The following is a 23,594-nucleotide window of genomic DNA, read 5'->3' as shown; positions in this document are numbered from 1 at the left end:
CTTTTTCCTAGTGATGATTCTACGGGTTCTACCTCGAGTGACCCTCCACAGCATCCTGTTCCTCCGCCTTCTCCATCTCCCGATGATTCCAGACCGGACGATGATCCTGATCCTACCGTCATGCCTCCTCCTCCCGCTCGTTCTTCTAGGGTAAGAAATCCACCTCCTCATCTTCTTGATTACCATTGCTTTTCTACTATTCTTCATCAACATGAACCTAAGACATTCAGAGAAGCCTCCTCAAACCCAAATTGGCAACAAGCAATGCAAGAAGAATTACAGGCACTTGAAAAAGCACACACTTGGGATCTGGTTGATCCTCCTTCTGATCAGGAAGTTGTGGGCAGTAGATGGGTATACAAGATCAAGACTCGCTCTGATGGCTCTATTGACCGTTATAAGGCCCGCTTGGTTGCTCAAGGTTGTACGCAAGAGTATGGTATTGATTATGAAGAGACTTTTGCCCCTGTCGCTCGCCTTACGTCTGTTCGAGCTCTTCTTGCCATTGCCGCGGTTAAAAAATGGTCTCTCAGTCAGATGGATGTGAAGAATGCATTTCTTAATGGGGATCTGAAAAAGAACATAAACAATAAACCCGAATTAATTCCTCCTATTTACGATATGTTTGTTTAGATGGAAAATATGGGGAATATAATATAAACGAAAAGAAATAGAAGGGAAATGTATACTTTTACTTGTTTGATTTTGAAAGAAAATGTAAAAGAAAAAGTACAACCATATTAAAAAGTGAAAGGAACTCACCAAAAACTTTTTTCCCCAACTAAGGCAAAAAAAGAACAAAAAAAAAAACTCATTCCATTCCATCATTTCAAACCCTACCATTCTCTTTTTATAAAAGACTCTTCTTCAACCTAATTTTATTATTATTATTATTATTATTATTATTATTATTATTATTATTATTATTATTCCTAACTTGTTATATTATAAATATAATTTAATTTTGTTGTTATTATTTAACGACATTTATAAATATTTACATAATAATTATATACATAATAACATTATTATATAATATAAAGAGTAATATTATCATTATATAATTTAATTTATTTATTTATTTTCATTTTTTTAAATAAACAACATAAATTATTTATCTTTCAATATTTTTTTATCCTATTTTTCTTCTATCCAAACACACCAATAAAAATTAAATTTCATTTCTATTTATTTTTTTTCTATTTCTTTTCACTCAATTTCTCTCCTTATTTCTTTTCACTACCAAACAAAGCGTTAGAGAGCATAATCGCGTTACCCACCCTCCTATGGCTACTCTTCTGCACGCGCTTCTGGATTGCGAGGATGGGAGGATCCGTGTTTAAAGGTGTTTCGATATAATTCAACTTAATCGAAGTTGTTTAAAATATGGTAGCCAAGTATATGAGGAGGAGAGCGACAATCAAAGTTTTGAGTGAGTAGGCATTAGGCAATTGTGAAAAATAGGAGGCTGAGCTCTCGAGGATTGGGAATAGGAATTTGCAACCGACTAAAAGCCCACTATTATAGATGCATTTCGGCTATATACATACACAATGCACATTGTGGTTTTTGTTTTTATTATTTTTTTGTGTGTGTTTTAATTGGGATACTGAAAAAATTGGGTCATAATCTATAATCTAATCTAAAGGGCAGCAAAGAGTACACAGGGTTTAGAGGATTGTTGCACTCAAATTATTATTATTATTGTTATTATTATGAAAGAATAAGATAGGATAAGATAAAAAATTAAAACTGATGTAGATATCAGTTTAACTTATTAAACAGTTATATTTGAATCACTAATTTTTAAAAATTTTAAGGATAAAAATCAGTTATCTTGTTTATCAATTCAATTAACGAGTAAATTTTTTACAATTAATATTAATTAATTTTTTAAAATTTTAAATCATAAATTTTAGGCCATAGATTCCTTACTCCCACTTTTATGTGGGAGTATAATTAACCTACAGTAAAATAATTACAAATTGTACCCCGTTTTTTTTTTTTTGAAAAATTTACTAACTAAATTTTGACCTCTTAAATTATTGGTTTTTAATTTTGACCCATTTCCCTTCTTTGGTACGAGAAACTGAGAGATTACTGATTTTTGGAGAGCATCAACCAGGTTGAAGCCTTTCTTTCCTTCCCTAACTCTGCCCTCACTCTCCACTCTCCTTAGAGTTCTTAAAAAACCCTAATTTTGCCATCCCCGTTCTTTTTCTTATTTCAGATTCAGGGGCATTTCAGAGAAGAGAAGCAGTTAGGGTTTTCAGACAACTGCAATCCCTGCCATTCTCATACCCTTCCTCTGCTGCAAATTTCCGCCACCTACTTCCGCCGACGCGCCACGCCTCCGCTGCCGCCGCACCCTGCCTCCGCCTCGCCCTGCTTCCGCCGCCGCGCCACGCCTCCCACGCTCAATAAGACAAGAGGTTTCTGCGGCCCTAAATCGCTCATCTGGTTCATCAGGTATACATCTTGATTTCATATTCCGAATCTTAAATGTGTTGTATATTAGGTATGTTTTCATATTTCGTTCAAAAACTATATCTTGCGCAGCTTTGGATGGCTATTGAAAAATTCGACAAAATCAATCTCTGGAAAGGGTTGCAGAGCCTCAAAGTCCCCTGTGAATTCAACCTTCATAAAAAGATGCTTCACCTCACTTGCCAATTTCAGCATTTTACATATTGCATCCCAGCACCACTGGACTCCTCGCATCGACAGGAACTCCAGAACATTGAGGTTTCCGAAATCTATCATGTATACCCTCCCTGGAAACAATTAACATGAGATGAAAGAAATATAAGAACAAGAAAACACAGCCAGTAAGAAAAAACTATATGTACAAGAATCACTTAATATGGAAAATTACCCGAACTGTTGGAAATTGAAAGCTTCTTCAAATGCCCGGTTTCAGGGACCCTGATCCAACTACAGCCTTGTACCTCAAGGGATTCAATTTTCGGAGAGATAAGAGAAAGTGAACAGTTTCCCAGACCATAAAAATCGTCCTCATGAAGCTGTTTGAGATTGAGTCATACAAGGCATGGGCAGCTGCAGAACTTGAGCAACAGAAAGAGGTTGAAGAGGCTGAGGTTTCCATGCAGGAAGCTCAGGACTACCTTGATTCTATCACGGAAAGTGCCATGGACGAGTTCCGGCGCTTCGAAGAGGAGCTTGAGAGCATGTCAAAGGCTGAAATGGAGAGCCTAGTTAACACTGCTGAGGGTGCAAGAAAGATGGGAAATTTGATGGAGAAAGCTGCCTCCATTGCTTCCAAGAAGTATATTGAGGCTGCACTCAATTCATCCACTGCTTCCATGAAATCTGCTTGGAAGGGAATCTCTTCTGGCAAGGTCCATCCTTCTTAAAACATGACAATAACAAAATAACCCTCCTATTGAAATGTATTTAGTTAAAATCTGTAATAAGATACTTCTGTTTTAGCCTTTTGTTTTGTTATCTTCTGTTCTTATATTGCTGCTATAGAAATTGGATCAGAATTGATGTACCAAATTTGATAGGCTGAGAATTCATGATTCAGCCACCAGTGAGAATGCAAACAGATTTAATGTTCATGACACATTGAAAATCCAATACTTTCATGGATGAATCTGATATAACAGTTAGTAGTTAGGTTTATGAAGCTTAATCTCCAAGATTTGTCAGTAATGTATTTATCCCTATTTATCCCTCGATTCTTCTTAAGAGATATATTATTACTTCTTTGGTTTAATTGAATTTAGTGTCATCGAAGGGCATATGCATATCAAAAGAAATAACCATCCAATTAAAAATAACAAACATAATTATCTGCATATCTATTAAATTAAATATATAATATATTCATTATTCACATTGTTTAGTATTCTCATTGTCTATTTATACTTTTTTCATAAAAAAAATTCATGAAGCGGCACCTCTGATCTGAGGAGACAAGAAAGCGTGCGTATTTTTTGGTACATTGTATAAGCTGAGATAATAGATTAATAATGAATTCCAACATATATGTATTGTTGTGGATCTAGTACAGATTCAACAAAACGTAACTTGTCAAAATGAGTATGAATCCACTTGTCGAATGTAAGAGTAGAGTCACACAAAAGTTGCATACTCTTCAATTGCTACACATACACCAGCCTTCATATATAAATTGTAACAACTCTTTCGACTTGGAATTGTCTTCTTATTCAGAGCATTTGGTCTTATATCATCTCTTGCTAGTACATTAATTTAATATAAAGTTTTAATTCTCTGCTGATTTACCAGAATATACAACATAAAAAATATATACTGCACTTCCGTTTGGACTATGAATTTTCTTCGGCTGCTTCATATCATATCAAATATCATAACTACAAAAAAGAAAAAAAATAACGACTCTCAACTATTAATTTTACAAGGTTTAACTCTATATATATAGTAAGAAATTTAATTTTCTTAGCAGCAAAGTGTATCTGATCGTTCTCTATAACTAATTAGTCACCCTTAGCTTGCATTGGCTTCTTCAATTTCTTCCACTCAATGTTTTCATTTCTGTATTATCTGCTTCTTCTTGCAATTCCTCTAATGGCAGTAGTGATATTTCATCACTTAAAGAAACAACAACACAAAAGAACCACTACCACCAGGTCCTAAACCACTTCCCATAATCGGAAACCTCCACCAACTCGACAGCTCCAACCTCAATCTCCAACTATGGAACCTCTCAAAGATCTACGGCTCCATATTCTCCCTTCAAATAGGGTTCAAACCAGCCATAGTTATCTCCTCACCGAAACTCGCAAAGGAGGTTCTCAAAGACCATGATCTTGACGTTTCAAGCAGACCTCCGTCGCTCGGAACCACTAGACTCTCTTACAACGGTTTCGATTTGATTTTCTCTCCATGCAGCGAGTACTGGAGAGAAATCAGGAAGATCTGCGTCGTTCATTTCTTCAGCTCCAAGCGAATCTCTGGATTCTACCACATCAGAAAATCTGAAGTGGAAAGAATGTTAGGCAAGATATCAGAGCACGTGAGTTCTTCGAAAACCACGGATCTGAGTGAGATATTGATGTCCGTGTCGAGTTCTATAGTGTGCAGGATTGCGTTCGGAAGAAGATATGAAGTTTATATGGCAAGAAACCATTCATAGAAGATGAAGATATTGAAAAGCTTGTTTATCTGAAAGCAGTGATCAAAGAAACATTAAGATATTATGCACCTGCACCATTGGTACCAAGAGAATTCAACAAAAATAGCAGAATAGCAGGGTATGAAATTGAAGCCAAGACGATAGTATACGTAAATGTGTTTGCCATCCATAGAGACCCTGAAACTTGGAAGGATCCAGAAGGGTTTAGTTTGATTACATTTTAAAATGAATTGATTTCTCAAACCAAACCAAAATTCCAAACCAATTTGAGTATAAATAGTTTATTGAGTTCATCCACCATGCCTAAGCTACTGCTATCTTAGATTTTGTCCCCCCTTAGAAATTCCAATTAACTCAGCTTACTAATCAAGTCTCATTCAACAAAGATTAATCACTTACAGGTTACAGCAGTAATAGCAGTAAAGTATAATAATGTTTTAGCAACAAGGACCATTCAACAGCATTATAATAAAACGTTAAATGAATAATATAAAATAATGGTGAGGTCAATTTTACATTGTCACGCATAACGGTTCTCTTTCTCCAATAATTACCCGTTTATGCAGCTAGAAAAGCAAGCATCCAAAAGACACCCTTCACTGCCATTGGCCACAACACATACACAGAAGTTGATGGCACTTCACGTGCCTCCACAACTTTCTTTTCTTTTCTGTTCATAAAAGTTTGAGTTGATCTACATCTACTACACTAGATTAGATAGTGCTGCTCTATTTAGTATTTACCATAGAGGTAGTGACCAGATACATATACAAATAAAATTATTTTCAGTGAAAATACTGAATAGATTTCTAAGTTTTCATTGCAAGCATAATTAAATTTCTTGACTATTGAAAAAAAAATAATGATTAACTAACCTCCAAGTGTGGCGGCGGCGTCTTGCGAAGCGGCGGCAGCGAACGAGAGAGACTGCGGAGGGAGAGGAAGAGAGAATGGCTACACCGCTACGATGATTGAAGGAGGAAAACAAAACCCTAGCAGACCAAATGTCTCACTCTCACCATTACTTTGAATATGAAATTAAAGAAAAAAGAACAATGTGTAAAAAAGAGTAATTAGAGGGTCAATATCTAATTACTGATTTTTTTAAAAACAAAAAAATGGGGTTCTTTTTGTAATTATTTTAGTGTTGGCTAATGATACTCCCACATAAAAGTGGGAGTAAGGAATCCATAGCCTATATCTTCTAAAAGATAACATTAAAAAATAATTTTACAATAAAAAATTAACTAAGGGCGGTGAGCTAAATTCCGATTGTTCCAGCGTTAGCGCCGCCAGTGTCCCAAAAGGACCCACAAATTTAAACGTGGTGCCCACGCAAACCTAGCGCCGCCACTCCGAAAAATTAGCAAAAAGCAACACAGGGGAGTTAACGAGGGTATTATGGTCCATCAAATTTTTTAAAACAAACCCTACACTGTCTCTCATACTATAAGTATCACTCCTACCCTAATTCCTCGTTTTCACACATTCGCGATCACACCCATTCTCTGATTCTCATCCTCCAATCCTCTTCTTTCACTGGTTAGGGTTCTTCTTCCGATCTCTGTTTCTCTTCGTTATTTCTTGTTTATTGATCCGATTCAGCTTTCTATTCTGGAAAGCAGGGTCTTGTATGTTACGCTTTCATGGATTGTCTCTCAATTCTTTTCGTTTGATTATTGATATGTTCTTCATCATCAATACCGTTGTCTCTGAATTTCGCATAATGATCTTTCATTCCTTAAAATTGTGTTAGATCTTTTAATCACTGTATCTATTTACCTTTTTCTTCTGTTTTTGAATGTTTTAGCTGCAGATACGTTTTGATCTCTTTTATCTACCTAGAATCGTCACAATTATGAGAATTATTACTATATATCTCTAGTTTTCTTGTGGTTTATGTCTTGTTCTGGTGTGGATGGTTAATTTATTGATATGCCTTGTTTGATCATTGATGTGTGGTTTGTTGTATGTCTCTGGAGTTGACTCTTTCTGTTTTTCGTGTTTGCGGGTGTTGTGCAGTGTTTTGTTGAGTTTTTTCTGTAGAGAATGGGAAAAGAGAAGAGTCACATCAACATCGTCGTTATCGGCCATGTCGACTCCGGCAAGTCGACCACCACCGGCCACCTCATCTACAAGCTTGGAGGGATCGACAAGCGTGTGATTGAGAGGTTCGAGAAGGAGGCTGCTGAGATGAACAAGCGTTCATTCAAGTACGCCTGGGTTCTCGACAAGCTCAAGGCAGAGCGTGAGCGTGGTATTACCATTGACATCGCCCTGTGGAAGTTTGAGACCACTAAGTACTACTGCACTGTGATCGATGCACCTGGTCATCGTGATTTCATCAAGAACATGATCACTGGTACCAGCCAGGCTGACTGTGCTGTTCTGATCATCGATTCCACCACTGGTGGTTTTGAGGCTGGTATCTCCAAGGATGGCCAGACCCGTGAGCATGCTCTTCTTGCTTTCACCCTTGGTGTTAGGCAGATGATCTGCTGTTGCAACAAGGTATAATCCACTTTTGCTAAATATTTTCAGCCATCTTTTGATTTTGATGATGTTCTTGTCGTTCTAATTTATTTGTGGATGTGTTTTACAGATGGATGCAACGACCCCAAAATACTCCAAGGCTAGGTATGATGAAATTGTGAAGGAGGTTTCATCCTATTTGAAGAAGGTTGGTTACAACCCTGACAAGATCGCATTTGTACCAATATCTGGTTTTGAGGGAGACAACATGATTGAGAGGTCCACCAACCTTGATTGGTATAAGGGACCCACCCTGCTTGAGGCTCTGGACCAGATCAATGAGCCAAAGAGACCTTCTGACAAGCCTCTCAGGCTGCCCCTTCAGGATGTCTACAAGATTGGCGGTATTGGAACTGTTCCAGTTGGTCGTGTAGAGACTGGTATCCTCAAGCCTGGTATGGTCGTGACCTTTGCCCCCACTGGACTCCAGACTGAGGTTAAGTCTGTGGAGATGCACCATGAGTCTCTCCCTGAGGCTCTCCCTGGTGACAATGTTGGTTTCAATGTTAAGAATGTTTCTGTGAAGGAGTTGAAGCGTGGCTTTGTTGCTTCTAACTCAAAGGATGATCCTGCTAAGGAGGCTGGAAGCTTCACCTCTCAAGTTATCATCATGAACCATCCTGGCCAGATTGGCCAAGGTTATGCTCCAGTCCTTGACTGCCACACCTCACACATTGCTGTCAAGTTTGCTGAGCTCCAGACCAAGATTGATAGGCGTTCTGGCAAAGAGCTCGAGAAGGAGCCCAAGTTTCTTAAGAATGGTGATGCTGGTATGGTGAAGATGATTCCCACAAAGCCAATGGTTGTTGAGACTTTTGCTGAGTACCCTCCACTTGGAAGGTTTGCTGTGAGGGACATGCGTCAAACTGTTGCTGTTGGTGTGATCAAGAGCGTTGAGAAGAAGGATGCTTCAGCTAAGATCACTAAATCTGCTGCGAAGAAAGCTGGCAAATGAACCGTGCGGGTTCAGCATGCTTTTACATCTATGATAATGAATAAATGTTTCGTCAGCTATGTCTCTGGCGGAACTACCTTAAGTATCTTGTTTAGTGTTTGGTGTCGTAGGTTGTTGCTACCTCTGTACAGTACTCAGTCTCAGAATTGGGTGCTTGATAGACGGTGGCGATGCTAGTATTTGATTTCTCGGTCGTGTTCAGTTTTAAACTTCGATGATTTGGTTTTCTGGTTAAACTTTCTTTTTTCGTTTATAGATCTATCTTTTATTATTTTTATTTTGCCTCTTATCTTTATTTCCACTGGTCATATACTCAGATATAACTATATAATTTGTCGTCAGCATGATCTTCATTGCGTTAAAATGTCCAATTCTTGGCAGGTTTTTGAACAAAATTTTGATAATAGCAATGCTCTTCCTCTGGAAGAGTTAAGTGTTTTCATTCAATTGAATCAACTTGTGCTGGTGGAATTAAAGAGTTCCACCTATCTTGGAAATCTGAGTATTACTATAACTTCAACTGTTTACGTGTTAAGCATAGCTTGACAATAGAATGTTTGTTTTATGCTATTCTTCGACATTCGGAGCTGATAAAAAAACCACACAGATTGATTGATAAGAGCCTAAGAGGAAACAATTGGTGAAAATAAATAAGTCTGGCTGGCTTTTCATTTTTGTTTAGGGTTATTTTAGAATTAATTGTTTTAGAAAATATTTTTTATTTTTAACTTCTGAAAATTATTTCCATTTTCTGATTTTCATGTTGTAGAAAATGTGATTGCTTTGTTAAAATGAATTGTATTTTCAAACAGAAGAAACATTGAAGATATGTTTGATTAATCTATTTTGAAATTGTGTTTTTGTCATCACAATAAAAAAATATATTTATTATTTGATAATTAAATTATAAATATATTTAATTCACAAGTTATTTAATCAACTAAAAATAATTTTATAAACTAGGTAGATTGCAGCATAGTTTAAACAAAGAAACTCGATTAAGTTTTAAAAGATAAATTTTGTTGCTCGAATAAACTTTGATATTTATATACGATAATATTTTTATTTAGATAAATTCATTAAAATTGAAATAAAAAAGATAATAATAATAATAATAATAATAATAATAATAATAATAATGTTAAAATTATAAAATGATATTATTATTTAAATGAATGAATTATAATTAACATTGATATTTTTATAGCATAAGAAATAACATCCACAAAAGAGTTTTTGGGAAAAAAAAAAGTTTCACAACAAAAGGTAGATAAGAAAGAATAATTCTCTACATAAAAGCATTTTTTTCAAGCCGTTCTTCATGTTCTTCTTCCTCTCTTCCTCCTCCTCCTCTTCCTCTTCTTTCTAAATAATATCCACAAAAACTTTTTTGGGGGAAAAAAAAGTTTCACAACAAAAGATAGATAGGAAAGAATAATTCTCCACATACAAGCGTTTTTTTCAAGCCGTTCTTCACGTTCTTCTTGCTGCACGTTCTTCTTCCTCTTCTCCTCTTCCTCCTCTTCCTCTTCTTCTTTTTCTTCTTCTCTTTTATTATCGTCGTTACCAACACTACCACTTCCTCCGTCTTTTTTCATTGAAATTTCTTCTAGTTAATTTTTTCGTTAGTAGTTTATGATTCTGTAGGTGAATAATATTTTATCGTTGATGATTTGAATTGAATATAATGTAAAATTTTAGCATTGAAAAAAATATTTCTTTGTATTTGCAATAAATTTAGGTGTAATATTTTTTTGGTGACAATTTAGGTGTAATATAAAGATATTTGTGTGTATTTTAAGAAACTTTGGGTGTATTTTATTCTAATAAGTTTTGGTTAATTCAAAATTATTTCTTTTCCTCATCTTCTACCACTTCTTTTTTTTTTTTCATCATCATCACTATCTTATTCTTCTTTTTTGTTTATTCATCTTTTTCTTTTTATTTTACCTTCTCAAGTTTCTTCTTTTACTCTATTAACAAGAATAAAAACAAAAAAATCAAACAAAGAAAAAGAAAAAACACATAATGCTGTAAAATTACTTGGAAGATGATGAATTTATATTCATTTAACTAAAAGAAAGAAAGAAATAAGGAAAAAAAAAAAGAAAAAATGCAGCATTAGAGGAAACATTTTTCTATACTCAGCAAATTTGGGTGTAACACGAAAACATTTGGATGTAACACGAAGATATTTGAGTATATTTTTTAGAATTTTGGGTGTATTTTTATTTTGATAAGTTACGCATAATTCAAAATTCTTCCTCTTCCTCCTCCTCATCTTCTACTGATTCTTCTTCCCGTGTTCTTATTTCGTTTTCTTATAATTCTTCTTGGGAGAAAAAATCAAACAAAGAAGAAAAAAATATATAATGTTGCAAAATCAATAGAAAGAAAAAGAAAAAAAAAATATAGCAACAACAACAGTAATAAAAAAACGATGAAGATAAAACACGCGAAGAAAAAAAAGAGAAGAAACGCACAGAAAAAGAGAAGAAGAAGGAAGAGGAGGCGGAGCAGGGACGGACGTACATATATAATTGTGGGGGCAACCGCCCCCACTACAATTTGAAATTTTTTTGAGTAGTATATGATAATAATATTTATTTGCCCCACTAAATTATTGAATTTGACCCCACAATAATTTTTTATTCAATTTTTGGTACTTCATAGTCAATTTAAAAATTTTATATTAGATGTCATTGGAATGATCAATTCTCAATTTAAATGAAATTTGTGTTTTTTTTTAGAAATCGACTCGAAAGATTATTTTTTATCTTTTTTTATATTAGTTTTAATTTTTTTTCATAACAATTGCATTAATTGAAAGAACTTTCTCAACTATGAATCTCAATAAATATTGGCTTCTAATTGTATGAGAAGTAAATTTTTAAATAAGTATTTACTTATATATATGTAAGAATAATACTACACATCCAAATCTTTTTATGAACTAAGTCTAACCAAGTTAAACAACAATACTTGAAATAATGTTAGTGATAACTGATTTTTGTTATCTTAGACTAACTTGGGTGGACTTGGTTAACAAAAGAACATAAATATGTAGCATTATCTTATATAAAAAGATAGATATTTCGATTGTAGTGTTAAGAAAAAGATTACTTAATTTTTTTATAATACGAAACCTAAATAATAAAATTCTAAATTATATGTTATTATTTAAATTATTATTTTAGTGTTTTAATTTGTAAATTAGATATTTTAAAAATTAACCATATTATATGTATATAGAAAATAACCACTTGTATATATATATTAAAATAAAAAATATATATTAAAAATAAATTAAATAATACATATATTTATATATAAATACATAACGATTAATAAATAATTTGATAACTGATTTTTATATATACATAATATTTTTATTATAAAAATTATTTTATTTATATATTTTGTCCCCACTACCAAAATTTTTTGGATCCGTCACCGAGGAGGAGGAACGCGAAGTACGTATGAAAATTGATAGAAACAATAGAACACTACTTTATTCAAAGACATTCAGACAAAATTCTCTTGTGGCACACGTTCGAACCCGCATCTAAAACAACATTTTTCACGTTTGTGTGTATTTAAAAAAAAAAAAATTCAATAAAAGCATTTTCAATAATATACAACCAAACATGTATTGAAGTTTAATCTGACCTAATGAAGCAGCTTTTGCAGAACCTAATGAAGCAGCTTTCACAGTTAAATCTGACCGATGTGAGACTTGTCATCATCAGCGCTTATTATTTTTCATGTGTGAAAGAGGTGTATAATAAGAAGTGTGAGGAGATGTGTGTTTTATATTGGTATGGAATGTATAAATTTGAGGCACTAATTTGTTTGTATTATTTTTTTTTAAACAAACAATCACAAATTGGACGTTCGATTTGTGATTTCGAAAATAAAAAAAATTTTAATGTTAAAATCGGATCGTCTGATTTTTATTTTAAAAAACAAAAAAAAAATAAAAAATACAAAACACATCCTTCGATTTGTAATTTATTTTTTTTCTCCAAACAAATCGGACTGTTCGATTTGAATAAAACACCGTATAAAAAACACTTAATCTTTCAATATCAATGTATTACATATATTTAATCAATATAAAAAAAATTTAGCCTCATCATCACCACCTTTGACATTCACAAAATCTTGATTTGCATGCACATGTTCCTCTCTCAACACTAGTGATGTTTGCATCCTCTTCATGGCCTTCCTCCTGCGTTCATGATCCTCCCATCCTACACCACCAACAATAATGAATTGTGGGGGGTTTAGTTACTCATGAGAAAGAGGGAGGGGTGAATTATCCCTGAAAGACACACAGGAACACCATGGTTTAGCATTGACTGCATTGCTTTTTTTTTTTTTCCTGCTTTTGGTTTGGTTTGGTTTCTTTAGTCACGGGTCTCTTTCGTCCTATCCACCAGCTATTTCGATCTTCCAAGCAAAATGCTGTTTCAGGGCAGATTTTTCAATGTATTATGCAGTAATTTTGCTTCTGTTTTTACTTGTTTGTCTCTTTCAATGATTGCCTTTCTTATTCTACTTGATCTTATCTCTTCATCTGATTCATTCAATAAGCATTAGATTACTCATGATTTTTGTTTGTTTATCTATCGAACAAGATGAAATAAAATAATAAAAACTTTATAAAATTACCGAGCTAAGTCTTACTGACATCTTACTATTGCATGGAACAGTTAGATTCTCCAAACAGGGAATGGCGGCTGTTTTTGATGGATATAACAAGTGGCAAGCAACCTCAGCATGTGACATCACACCTATGACCTCATCAAATTTCACACTTGTTTGAATTATTTGAATTAGGACCACATAACAATCAAGATAGAACAATATCATTGGACCAAATAATTTTATTTGAATTATTTGCATATATATATTCTTACTACATGTGCTTTAAAAGAGTTACATACACAGAACAGACAGAAGATAATGCAGAAAAAGAATATTTAAAAGGTGGTGTGTGGATTTGTGGTTAGGATAATTAGTAACAGGGTAATGAGAGATTCCTAGCTGGCTATAAGTGTAGATAAACAAATAAATAATTGGAAAATTCATGGTCTATATATTATTTATGAGGTTTGTTTCATGGCCTACATAGAATCCAAGAAACATTGGTAGTGGAGAATGAAGAGGGATGCTCATACTTGATAGCATTGAAAGGTTTGCTACGCAGGAGAGATGGCGCTATCACTTGCATCCATCCTACCATCCATTGGCATGGGTAGGAGCAAGGTCTGCCAGCGTCATCTCTTGTGCGTAGCATACCTTTGCATATGCAAACTAAGGTACTCATTTCTACAAATTTGCATTCCAATGTGGTAATCCAAGGTACGTGCTCTTGTCTGGTTTCAGATTTTCCCTTGTTAATCCCATTATATCTTATGTTTTGCTTGCCTTAATTATCTGTGATTTTATGAAGTACTTGAATGTTCTGTTTTCATTTTTTTACTTTTTAGTTTGGATTGATCAAACAGGTTAACAGATTTTTCCACTAGTATGTTTGATGGGGTGATAATACAATCAACCACTCATCTTCCAAGATCCAAACATGATGAGTCAAAAGTTTGCTTGAAAATATAGTAGGAAACTCAGAAGATAGATTTTAGAGTTGCAATAACGTGACATTCATAGTGAACAATGATCATTATACTTCTAAAAGGAGGAACAAGACACACCATAGCGAATTCAACAAAACTAGTTGATTTTATTCACTCTTAAAGAACAAAATAGTGAACAATCATCTCAACAAAAAAGTGGATAACAAAAAGAAAAACAAAGCCGCATAGGATCTAATCACCTCATAAATAATTTACCATCCCAAAACCATGGCATTCCTTATAAGCTTTGGAATGGTGTCAACCTCAACCACTTCCTTGTTATGATCTTGATGATGTGGATATGGAAGTATGACATCCTCATGCTGTGCATCAACCATGTGGCGCATGGTTTCCTCGCTCACACCAAAGGCAGCAGCGAGCTCAGGACCCATCATGGACCTCATGAGTGACGTGGCTCCCACAAGAAACTGTGGCCTGTTCTTACTTGCAGAGGTGGTGAAGCCAAAGAACTCCAATGGTTGGTCCTTTGATGCTATTTGGCAGAAAGGGAAGTACCTTGGGATGAAGAACACATCCCCTTCTTTGATCTCTGCATCCATTGCATTGGTTCCGTTTGGAAACACTATCTGGATTCTTCCACTCCCTCTCAACACTATGCCATACTCTGTTGCCATTGGATTCATGTGCGGCGTCATCATCGCTCCCTGCATTGTACCACACACTTTAGGAGAACTGGTTTCATGACATAGTATCAGAGCTTCTATGATCAAACTAGTACCTGACTCACGCAAATGCGTGATTAGTACTAACAACAAAAATTTAAGTCTATATTTATTTTGCATACCGCTGAGAGATTAACATGATAAATGCCAACACCAGACATTTTGAGTGGAGAATAATCTGAGCCATCAACAGCAACACTCCAACCATGGCTGTTGATGAAATCTGGTGCTCTGTCATAGAGGTTGCAAATATGAGGGGGCTTCTTACCCATACCCTTGTTGGGGTTCCATGCTTTCTTTATCTCATCACAAACAACTGATTCTAAGAGCTTCCTCCATGACCATACTCTTTGCTTCTCCTCTTCTTGTCCATCATTATCTTCATCATCAAAATCTTCTTCTTGCTGGTCTAGCACCATTCCCTTCAGGTGTTGCAATTTGTCCTCATCCTTCAATTGAAGGAACTTGCTCCACAAACCTGTGTCTTGCTGATCCAGATTCACAATTGGACCCTCATGTTGCCTTGTGAACATTTTCCTAACTTCTTCTGCTGATACCTGTGTATGTTTATTCATATAACAAGACATAATTAGTTGCATGATCCATGCTGACATAAAATCAAGTTGCTTCTTAGCTATCTTACATTAAAGGCAGCTTCAAGGATATCTGTTCCGAAGCCGGAAAGTACTGAAGCTGGATTTGCTCCTCCTCCAAGATAGAAGGACTGCATACATACATACATACATACATACATACTAATCAAAGTATAATACAATTATACAAAGTAAAATCAAGATTCTGGCATGTATACAATTCTAAATTCTTATATACCTCATATCTAGGCATACAATGAAATGGTTTATATCTAAATACTATATAATATAGATTATTGTGAAATGCATGTGTACCTGGAAAGTACCAGCTCCCACTGCCCCTGAGGGATCAATGCTGCAGATAATGTGAAGTTTCTGACCTTCACCAATATTCACCAAATAGAATGCTGAACCAGCTGGGATTCTATACACATCCCCCATCTTCAATGTTCTTTCTTTAAGCTTACCTCTATACATGAATCCCAGCTTTGCTTCCCCTGAAATCATTTCCATTTTTCATTCAACTTCATGCATCTTTTCTCTGTATTCTCTATGTACTATTTTAATCAGTATGTGAGTGTTTTTCGTTTTTAGATTTTTTGAGTGTTTATATAAGTATTTATAAAGACTTTGGTACTATATTGAGAATCAAGAGAAAATGTAAAATTGTAAATCAAAGAATTCTATCACAACTAGTATTAATCCTAAAGTATATGTACTATGATTATCTCTAATAACAATCTTTAACCTCTCATTAGTTTATAGTTTCTTGCATATTATACAATAACTACATTTGATGACAGAACAAACCATCAAAGAAAAAGATTGATGATACCTTCATGGAGGAAAATGATGAAGCTTGAGTCAATATACTGAGGAACGAAGAGTGACCTTGGCTCCATGGAGATGAATCCAATATGCAAGCGCCTCTCCATAAGCTTAGCATCACCATAGCTTTCAAGAACTCTCATCTCACCAGCATCTGTCTTAACCACACTCTTGGAGTTCTTCATCAAGAACATCGTTTCTACATCATCATGATTCCTCCATAACCCCATTGTCAAGGTTACACCATGACACATCAGAACAAGGATAAAAAACAAAAGGCTGTTTCTGTTTCCCATGTTTAATTTGTTCTTGTTAATTACTGTCTCTATTGTCTGAAGGTGATTTATCACTTATATATATGAAGTGGAAGAGAATTCAGGTGACACGTGTCAGCCATGTAGAGTTACAAGGGAATTTTGCCATGTATAGCAAGTAAAGTTATCACAGATCAGAGTTGAAAACACATTAGATCAAGGACAAAGTCTATGCTTGAAAGTTTCCACTCTTAACATCATTGGTTGGAAGGTTTTCAGTTTATCCATGAAAAATTAGTCCATTATGATATTCATTCAGATATAGTAATTTGCATAACCTAACCTTATATAGGGTTAATGCATGGATGATTATACCAAAAGAAATCATATACCTCATACATTGCATTATGATTCACATATATAAACAGTGGATGAAATGGGCTATACAGAGACTCAACTTTGGTAGCCCAAGAGTTAGCACACTTTCAAGGCCTTATTTCTATGGGCCAAACCAAAAAAACACGATGAACGATTATTTACATGGTAAGCCTTTTTTAGGGCCCAAAATGGTTATTATATTCAACTAACTGATTTGGTAACTAACTTTTAGTATATATATAGTATATAGTATTTTTGTTTAATTTTATTAAATATACAAAAAAAAATCAATCACTATATATAAAAATATTGACATCTCATTTTTTTTTGTTTTACTACTATATACAAGTTTAATTATTCTATTACTTAAGGTTTAAGTATTCTAGTACTTAAGTACATAATATATAACTGGTTTGTTAGTTGATTAGTATACATGTAGTATATATTTTTATATCAAAAGCTTTGAATGTTTTTAGTCTAACTAAATTTTTTTTAGTCAATATAAAGTGATTTTTACATTCATATATCAAAGTTCTATGATATTTGTTATTCATTTTGATATGCTACTTTAAATTAAACATGTTACGGATTCAGTCCTCAGATTCTCACTCGGAACAATCTACCGACCCAACTTTTGGATTGGGTCGCTTCCTTCTTTCAGAAGGTTCAAAATTGACCCACTCAATTCCATCACTAACAATTAAATTTGAATATCTTTTTTATCTTGATCAAACAAGATAAAATAAGATAAGCTACCTCCACCTATATAAAAGGGACCTCAGGCTTTCAGGTAGGTCATTTTACTATTCATACCTTATACCTCTTAGATCTATTTTGACTTTAGTATCAGAATGTCTTTGCAGGTACCACTCCCATTACTCCCGTCAGAAAATCCAACATCCGCCTCGACCTGCAAGTTTTCGATCCACCTCACAATCCGTACCAAAGACATCTTGTACAAAACATATATAAGAGCCTGCTATAGGACCTCTCCCACCATGTTGTTTCTTCTTTTTCCCTACCGCTCCCATTATATTAGAATAATTGGCATTTGGCTACGGTTTTATTTTATTTCTTCTAAGTCAAGTCATGCCGTTTTATTTTGTTGCTAAGTAGATTTTCCACCATCACGGTTCTATTTAAGGGTGGCAGACAGGTTGAAACCTGTGTAATTCGTTAAAAAATGCGGGTTGAGCTAGAAATTTGAAACCGTCGAACATAAAAAGCCTGTTTAAGTCGTGGGTTTTGATGGGATTCAGCAGGGCAGGGTGGGACGGACTTTTTCGGCGGGCCAAATGTTTTTTTTGTTAAGACTGTTTTTTTTATAAATTTTTATGACGTTATTGATCTACAAAAGGATGAAGATGATAGTTGAAGATGTTTTAAGTTATATTTCGGATTATGTTTTATGTTTGATTGATTATAAACTTGAAATGTTTAATTATATGTTTTGAACAATGTTTATTTTTCTTTGAACAATATTGGTTTTATTATTTTGTTTCAAAAAACTTGGTTTATGATTATGTTTATTACATATTTATAATTATAAAAACTTTAATACTTGTGAATTTAGAAATTATAATTTTTTTATGTCTTTAGAAATTATAAATTTATTGAAATGGTTATAAAATTATATATATTATTTAATATTTAATAATTTATAAAAAAAAGAGTTGACAGACTTGGCTTGCTAGCCTGCAGCGTTAGGCAGGATGGAGAAGGAATCTAAGACCACCTCATTAGACGAAACGGGACGGACCAACCCGCCAAATAACGAGGCGGATAGACTTCTTTACCTGTCACTCTTAATTCCATTTGCTAAAAAGAAAAAGAAAAAAAATAAACAATCAAACTCTACATAATATTAATCTTATTCATTAAGATTTTGGAGCTGACTTGCTCGGAGGGTATTACATGCTGTTAGAATATAATTAGGATCAATTAGAATTATTTAGTATATCTGAATATTTAATATAGAATATTATGTCTTTATTATTACAATTCTCTTAGCCCCTATAAATACCCTTCTATATTGTATCATTCTACACAACCTGAATAGACAACTAGAATACACTCAATAATACACAAATTCTTTCTCCAGTTTAGTCTCTTGTTTCTAACATGGTATCAGAGAGGATAGGTTGTTTTCCTTGTGGTGAAATCACCGTAGCTTTTGCACTTTTTTTTTCTATGCCATTTTTCTTTACCTTTTGTCACTTCTTTGATGCTTTTTCACCTCACCGACTAGCCTATTCTCTCCGTCTTGTGTCTTTTCGAGTCGAATGATCAAACACCAATGTCATCTGCTATTTTTCTATTCTCATGAAAAAATCATATAGTTTTTGGTCTCTTTCGACGGTTCATCTGCGTTCTCTCGTAGCAGTTCCATTTGTGTTCTCTCGTGGCAGTTCCATTTGTGTTCTCTCGTGGCAGTTCCATTTGTGTTCTCTCGTGGCAGTTCCGTCCGTATTTCTTTCTGGCAGTTCCGTCTGCACTTCCTTCAGATAGCGGCAGTTCCGTTTGCGCTTCCTTCAGACAAGCGGCAGTTCCGTCTGCGCTTCCTTCAGACTAGCGGCAGTTCCATCTGCGCTTCCTTCCGGCAGTTTCGTCTGCACCCGTTTTATCAATTTATGCAGTTTTTTCTATTTATTTTGTTGTTTTAAATATGTTTCAAACTCAAGTTGTTACTTGAGTTTGAGGGAGGATGTTAGAATATAATTAGGATTAATTAGAATTATTTAGTATATCTGAATATTTAATATAGAATATTATGTCTTTATTATTACAATTCTCTTAGCCCCTATAAATACTCTTCTATATTGTATCATTCTACATAACTTGAATAGACAACTAGAATACACTCAATAATACACAAATTCTTTCTCCAGTTTAGTCTCTTGTTTCTAACGCATGCAATGCAAGTCGGTCATGCAGAAACTATTAAACTAATGGCAGTCTATATAGTTGTTGAAAGTATAGTGTGAATGGCTGAATGCGCTTCTTGTCCGCCAAAAAAAAAAAAAAAAAAAAAAATACAAGTTGTGTTATTTAACTTGACCTACATCTTTTATATTATTCCATATTATTCTAGAGTGTTTAGTAATGTGACTATATAATATCAATAGTACTAGGAGAAGGTTAACATATTTTGTGATTTATAATTATTAATATTTTTAATAGTATAAAATTATATTTAATAATATAAAATTATATTTTTTTAATAATTAAATAATGATTAAATTTTAATAAAAATATTGATTCATGAGATTTTTTCTTATTGTCTTGTGTTCTGGGAACATGGATTGAGGAAATTCATTACTAGTTGTAGTTTGGACTATTTGGCCTCTCGTATAAAATCGATTAACCAAAGTTTGAATATTCGTCTCCAATCCATAGCTTTCTCATTTATTAGTTACTGAATTCAATAATGGAACACCCTTCTACAATAAATGTTGACATAAACCTCTTACTACTAAGTACTAACTAGTACTTTATTTCATACGAACAATTTTTTCTTGAGAAATTTAATCTTTTTTTTTTTTAATGGATTACCCATTGACAAAGTTTTCTATCGCTTTTCTAGAAACACTTTAGTAAAGAGATCGTGCTTTTTCGTGTAGATTGAATTCTAATTCAGATTAGAAAAAAGGGTCATTACATGTATATATATATATATATATATATATATATATATATAAGTCTTTCATCTTATATTGACATACATTCATAATAATTAATAAAATTAAATAACTGTTAAATAAAATGATAAGTCCATGTTTTTTGGATTGTATAAACTTTTAGTCACACTCACCATAAAATTAGCAGCAACATTTCTTTCCTCTCTCCTTGAATATATATAGCTTGTTAGGTAAATGTAGTTAACATGCCTTGGCATCATACTACGTTGGCGCTTTCAACTCAATAACATATCGTTAAATTCTTCTACTATTCATTTCTTCAACTTTAATTTAATTTCTAGTTAATTTTCAATCTAATATCCAATTAATGAGTCGCTAGTCATTATTCATTGCCTAGCTTTCTTCGTCTACTTCAATTTTTGTATTCTTCTGCAATCAAATTCTACAAGTCTTTCCAAGTATATATTATATGCCTCACTTAGGAGATAAAGGGAGGGAAAAATAAATTACAACTCTCATATATTGGTTGTTTAAATACCTCTTCTTTCTTATTATACATTTTGACTTTTTTCTGTGATAAAACTTTTTTTTAAATAAATGAATAATTTTTTCTGTGATAAATTTATTTTTTCTAAAAACTTAAATGAATAGAATAAAATACATAAATAATTATATTTTTACGTGTTCTTTCAAGTAAGAATTTGTTTTAAATTTACGTAAACATTTTGCATAGATTTTTTTTGTTTGTCTTATGTTAAAATTATTTCTTTTAAAAATCAACAAGAACGAACGATCTCTAAACCCCTTAGTTATAAAATTTTTGATATCATATTATAAAATTATTTCTCTTAAAAATTTAAACGGATAAGAAGACATATTTCTATTTTTACTCGTTCTCAATTAAGAACTTTTGTCTGCAATTCTATATACATACATAATGTAGTAGTGAATGATCGTTAGTCAACACGATTATGATGGTGTTTGATTTGGTGTGAGCTTCACTACTTTATAGAACCACTCACCATGCATGCATATGAAAAAGGATATATGAAATGACTGCGTTTTTAATAAATGCAAAGAATTTAGTTAGTGTGGTATATCATTATAGCAACATAATAATCTACCGCCAAAACTAATTCCGCTTTAATTTGAGCAATTATCAATTATATTGCATGGTGGAAAATTGGATGTAAACATGCTAACTACCAAAGCGAAAAAGAACCAAATATAAAGAAATCTAAAGAGAAGCAATCGAATAAAAAAGGTTTCATTTGGTGATATTGACATCACGAGAGATTGCCTTCCGTCAAGTTAAAAAATTCAGAAACTGCGTCTTCATTCCCACTTTCACTACCAACTCGATCTTGTATATCAATATCAATATCATAATTACATATTAGATTTTTGATGCTAGACACCCTTTGTTTTAACATTAATATACTTTGATAATGATTAAATGCATAAGATATTAAAAAATTAATTTGTTAGTTTAGATATAATTATATATAGAATTTTAAATACATGTCCATAAATTTTATTAATTTTTATATTGTTATTCATGCACCACAGCATATTTTTGGTAACTAAGCACAAAAGAAACACACATGAAAAAAAATTAAAAGGAAAGAGACATATTTTTTATTAAAAACTCAACCAAATTTTATTGGGGCAACAACCGCTTCATATAATAAGAAATATTGCAACGTACGACAGTTTTTGCCATATAATTTGCCGTTGCATTTGTAGTCCGTTGGATTAAAGCTAAATCCACAGTTTAAGATCTGTTACACAGTTTTTGGATCTTGACGGTGAGATTAAGATGAACACCCAAAGAATTCTGAACAATAGCATGATACGCATCGATGTAATCTGTCTCACAAATGACCTCTTTAAACTCACAATTCCAAACCAAACAAACCAAAAAGCTCACTTCTAACAACATTGACCTCAAAAAAACATCTGAGCAACCCTTAATCCAATTACTTAAATGATCCCTAAGAATGCATCCAAAACCAGCCACATGCCGAGAAACCAAAATACTGACATCACAATTCAACATAATCGCCGAATTAGGAGGAGCAATCCAAAAAAAGGAAGGAGAATTTGGGTTTGCGTTCCCACAAAAACAGACATGGCACCAAAATCCTTATCTGCATTAGAAGAATTACCTTGAAAGTACTTCAGGCATTTTCATCATTGAAAATATCATTGTTGCGATCACGCCAAATCCACCAAATAGCCGTGGAGAACAAGCACTCGCTAACATGAAGGTTACGCTTGACCCAACTATGAAAATCTCTACCAATGTCATCTATGTTTCATCCAATCACCAAGGTATGCCAAACAGCTTGGGCTTTAATGCAATATCTGAAGCAATGCAAGACGTCTTCTTCCACCAGGTTGCACCGAGGGTAGATCGCAAAGACAACTAAGCATCTGCGGTAAATGGAATCGACTGGTTGGCACGACATGCTGAATCCCGAGCCATAGGAGTAGTTTAATCTTTTCCGGAATGCGCATTCGCCAAAGTCAGAGTAAATTAATAGCAGGATCCCAAAACATCTTATGGCTCAGCAACCAATCATATTCGCACCTAGCCGAATAAACCTTGGGATAGAACTACTCCAGAACCAACCAGAATCAAGATCTCCATACAAACATGGTCGAATAGAAGCCAACCTGATTTTAAAGTCATTATTAATGGGAGTGAACAATACTCTCCAATTTCAGTGATCGTGGAACCAAACATTCTCCACCCTCAAAGTTGTGTCCGTGATATGAACAAAAGGAACAAAAGCAGCAAGACACCCATTCAGGTACCACTTTCCAAACCAAAAGGATTGAGAAAGGCTACCGGTGTTCTAAGAAAACTCCTCTTGCATCTTGACCTTAGCTTTCATGATATCATGCCAAATACCTGAGGCACCAATAAAACTCCTACTCTCCATAAGAACATC

At 33.8% G+C, this 23,594-nt stretch overlaps 3 protein-coding genes and 1 pseudogene across 3 annotated transcripts; 3 read left to right on the top strand and 1 right to left on the bottom strand.

Moving 5' to 3' along the window:
* The first annotated feature begins 2,079 nt into the window (after window positions 1-2,079).
* LOC148547031 (uncharacterized) lies at window positions 2,080-3,612 on the top strand. Its single transcript, XM_088496429.1, has 3 exons — window positions 2,080-2,125; window positions 2,231-2,469; window positions 2,560-3,612. The coding sequence occupies exon 3, from the start codon at window positions 3,018-3,020 to the stop codon at window positions 3,372-3,374; it is 357 nt and encodes a 118-aa protein (XP_088352555.1). The 5' UTR covers window positions 2,080-2,125; window positions 2,231-2,469; window positions 2,560-3,017; the 3' UTR covers window positions 3,375-3,612.
* A 915-nt stretch (window positions 3,613-4,527) lies between these two features.
* On the top strand, window positions 4,528-5,140 carry LOC107614291 (5-OH-xanthotoxin synthase pseudogene; annotated as a pseudogene).
* A 1,389-nt stretch (window positions 5,141-6,529) lies between these two features.
* Window positions 6,530-8,904, top strand: LOC107613125 (elongation factor 1-alpha). The gene is made up of 3 exons (XM_088496428.1): window positions 6,530-6,682; window positions 7,163-7,651; window positions 7,743-8,904. The coding sequence occupies exons 2-3, from the start codon at window positions 7,190-7,192 to the stop codon at window positions 8,625-8,627; spliced, it is 1,347 nt and encodes a 448-aa protein (XP_088352554.1). The 5' UTR covers window positions 6,530-6,682; window positions 7,163-7,189; the 3' UTR covers window positions 8,628-8,904.
* Window positions 8,905-14,352: 5,448 nt separating this feature from the next.
* Window positions 14,353-16,690, bottom strand: LOC148547030 (vicilin-like seed storage protein At2g28490). The gene is made up of 5 exons (XM_088495246.1): window positions 16,375-16,690; window positions 15,855-16,036; window positions 15,590-15,670; window positions 15,069-15,503; window positions 14,353-14,928 (listed from the first exon to the last, which is right to left on the bottom strand). Exons 1-5 carry the CDS (start codon window positions 16,661-16,663, stop codon window positions 14,476-14,478), a joined length of 1,440 nt encoding a protein of 479 aa, XP_088351372.1. The 5' UTR covers window positions 16,664-16,690; the 3' UTR covers window positions 14,353-14,475.
* Window positions 16,691-23,594: the final 6,904 nt, after the last annotated feature.

This window comes from Arachis ipaensis, chromosome B8 (assembly GCF_059453495.1).
Source record: "Arachis ipaensis isolate K30076 ecotype BB chromosome B8, ASM5945349v1, whole genome shotgun sequence".
Taxonomy (NCBI): domain Eukaryota; kingdom Viridiplantae; phylum Streptophyta; class Magnoliopsida; order Fabales; family Fabaceae; genus Arachis; species Arachis ipaensis.
This window is presented reverse-complemented; position numbering and strand designations above follow the sequence as displayed.

Excerpts from the sequence above, each read along its gene's own strand:
- LOC148547031 (XM_088496429.1), top strand. The coding sequence starts at position 3,018 with ATGAAGCTGTTTGAGATTGAGTCATACAAGGCATGGGCAGCTGCAGAA.
- LOC107613125 (XM_088496428.1), top strand. The coding sequence starts at position 7,190 with ATGGGAAAAGAGAAGAGTCACATCAACATCGTCGTTATCGGCCATGTC. Across the intron at positions 7,652-7,742 it reads TGATCTGCTGTTGCAACAAG|ATGGATGCAACGACCCCAAA; the intron begins GTATAATCCACT and ends TGTGTTTTACAG.
- LOC148547030 (XM_088495246.1), bottom strand. The coding sequence starts at position 16,663 with ATGGGAAACAGAAACAGCCTTTTGTTTTTTATCCTTGTTCTGATGTGT. Across the intron at positions 15,504-15,589 it reads TCCTTGAAGCTGCCTTTAAT|GTATCAGCAGAAGAAGTTAG; the intron begins GTAAGATAGCTA and ends AAACATACACAG. Across the intron at positions 14,929-15,068 it reads ATCATGTTAATCTCTCAGCG|GGAGCGATGATGACGCCGCA; the intron begins GTATGCAAAATA and ends GGTACAATGCAG.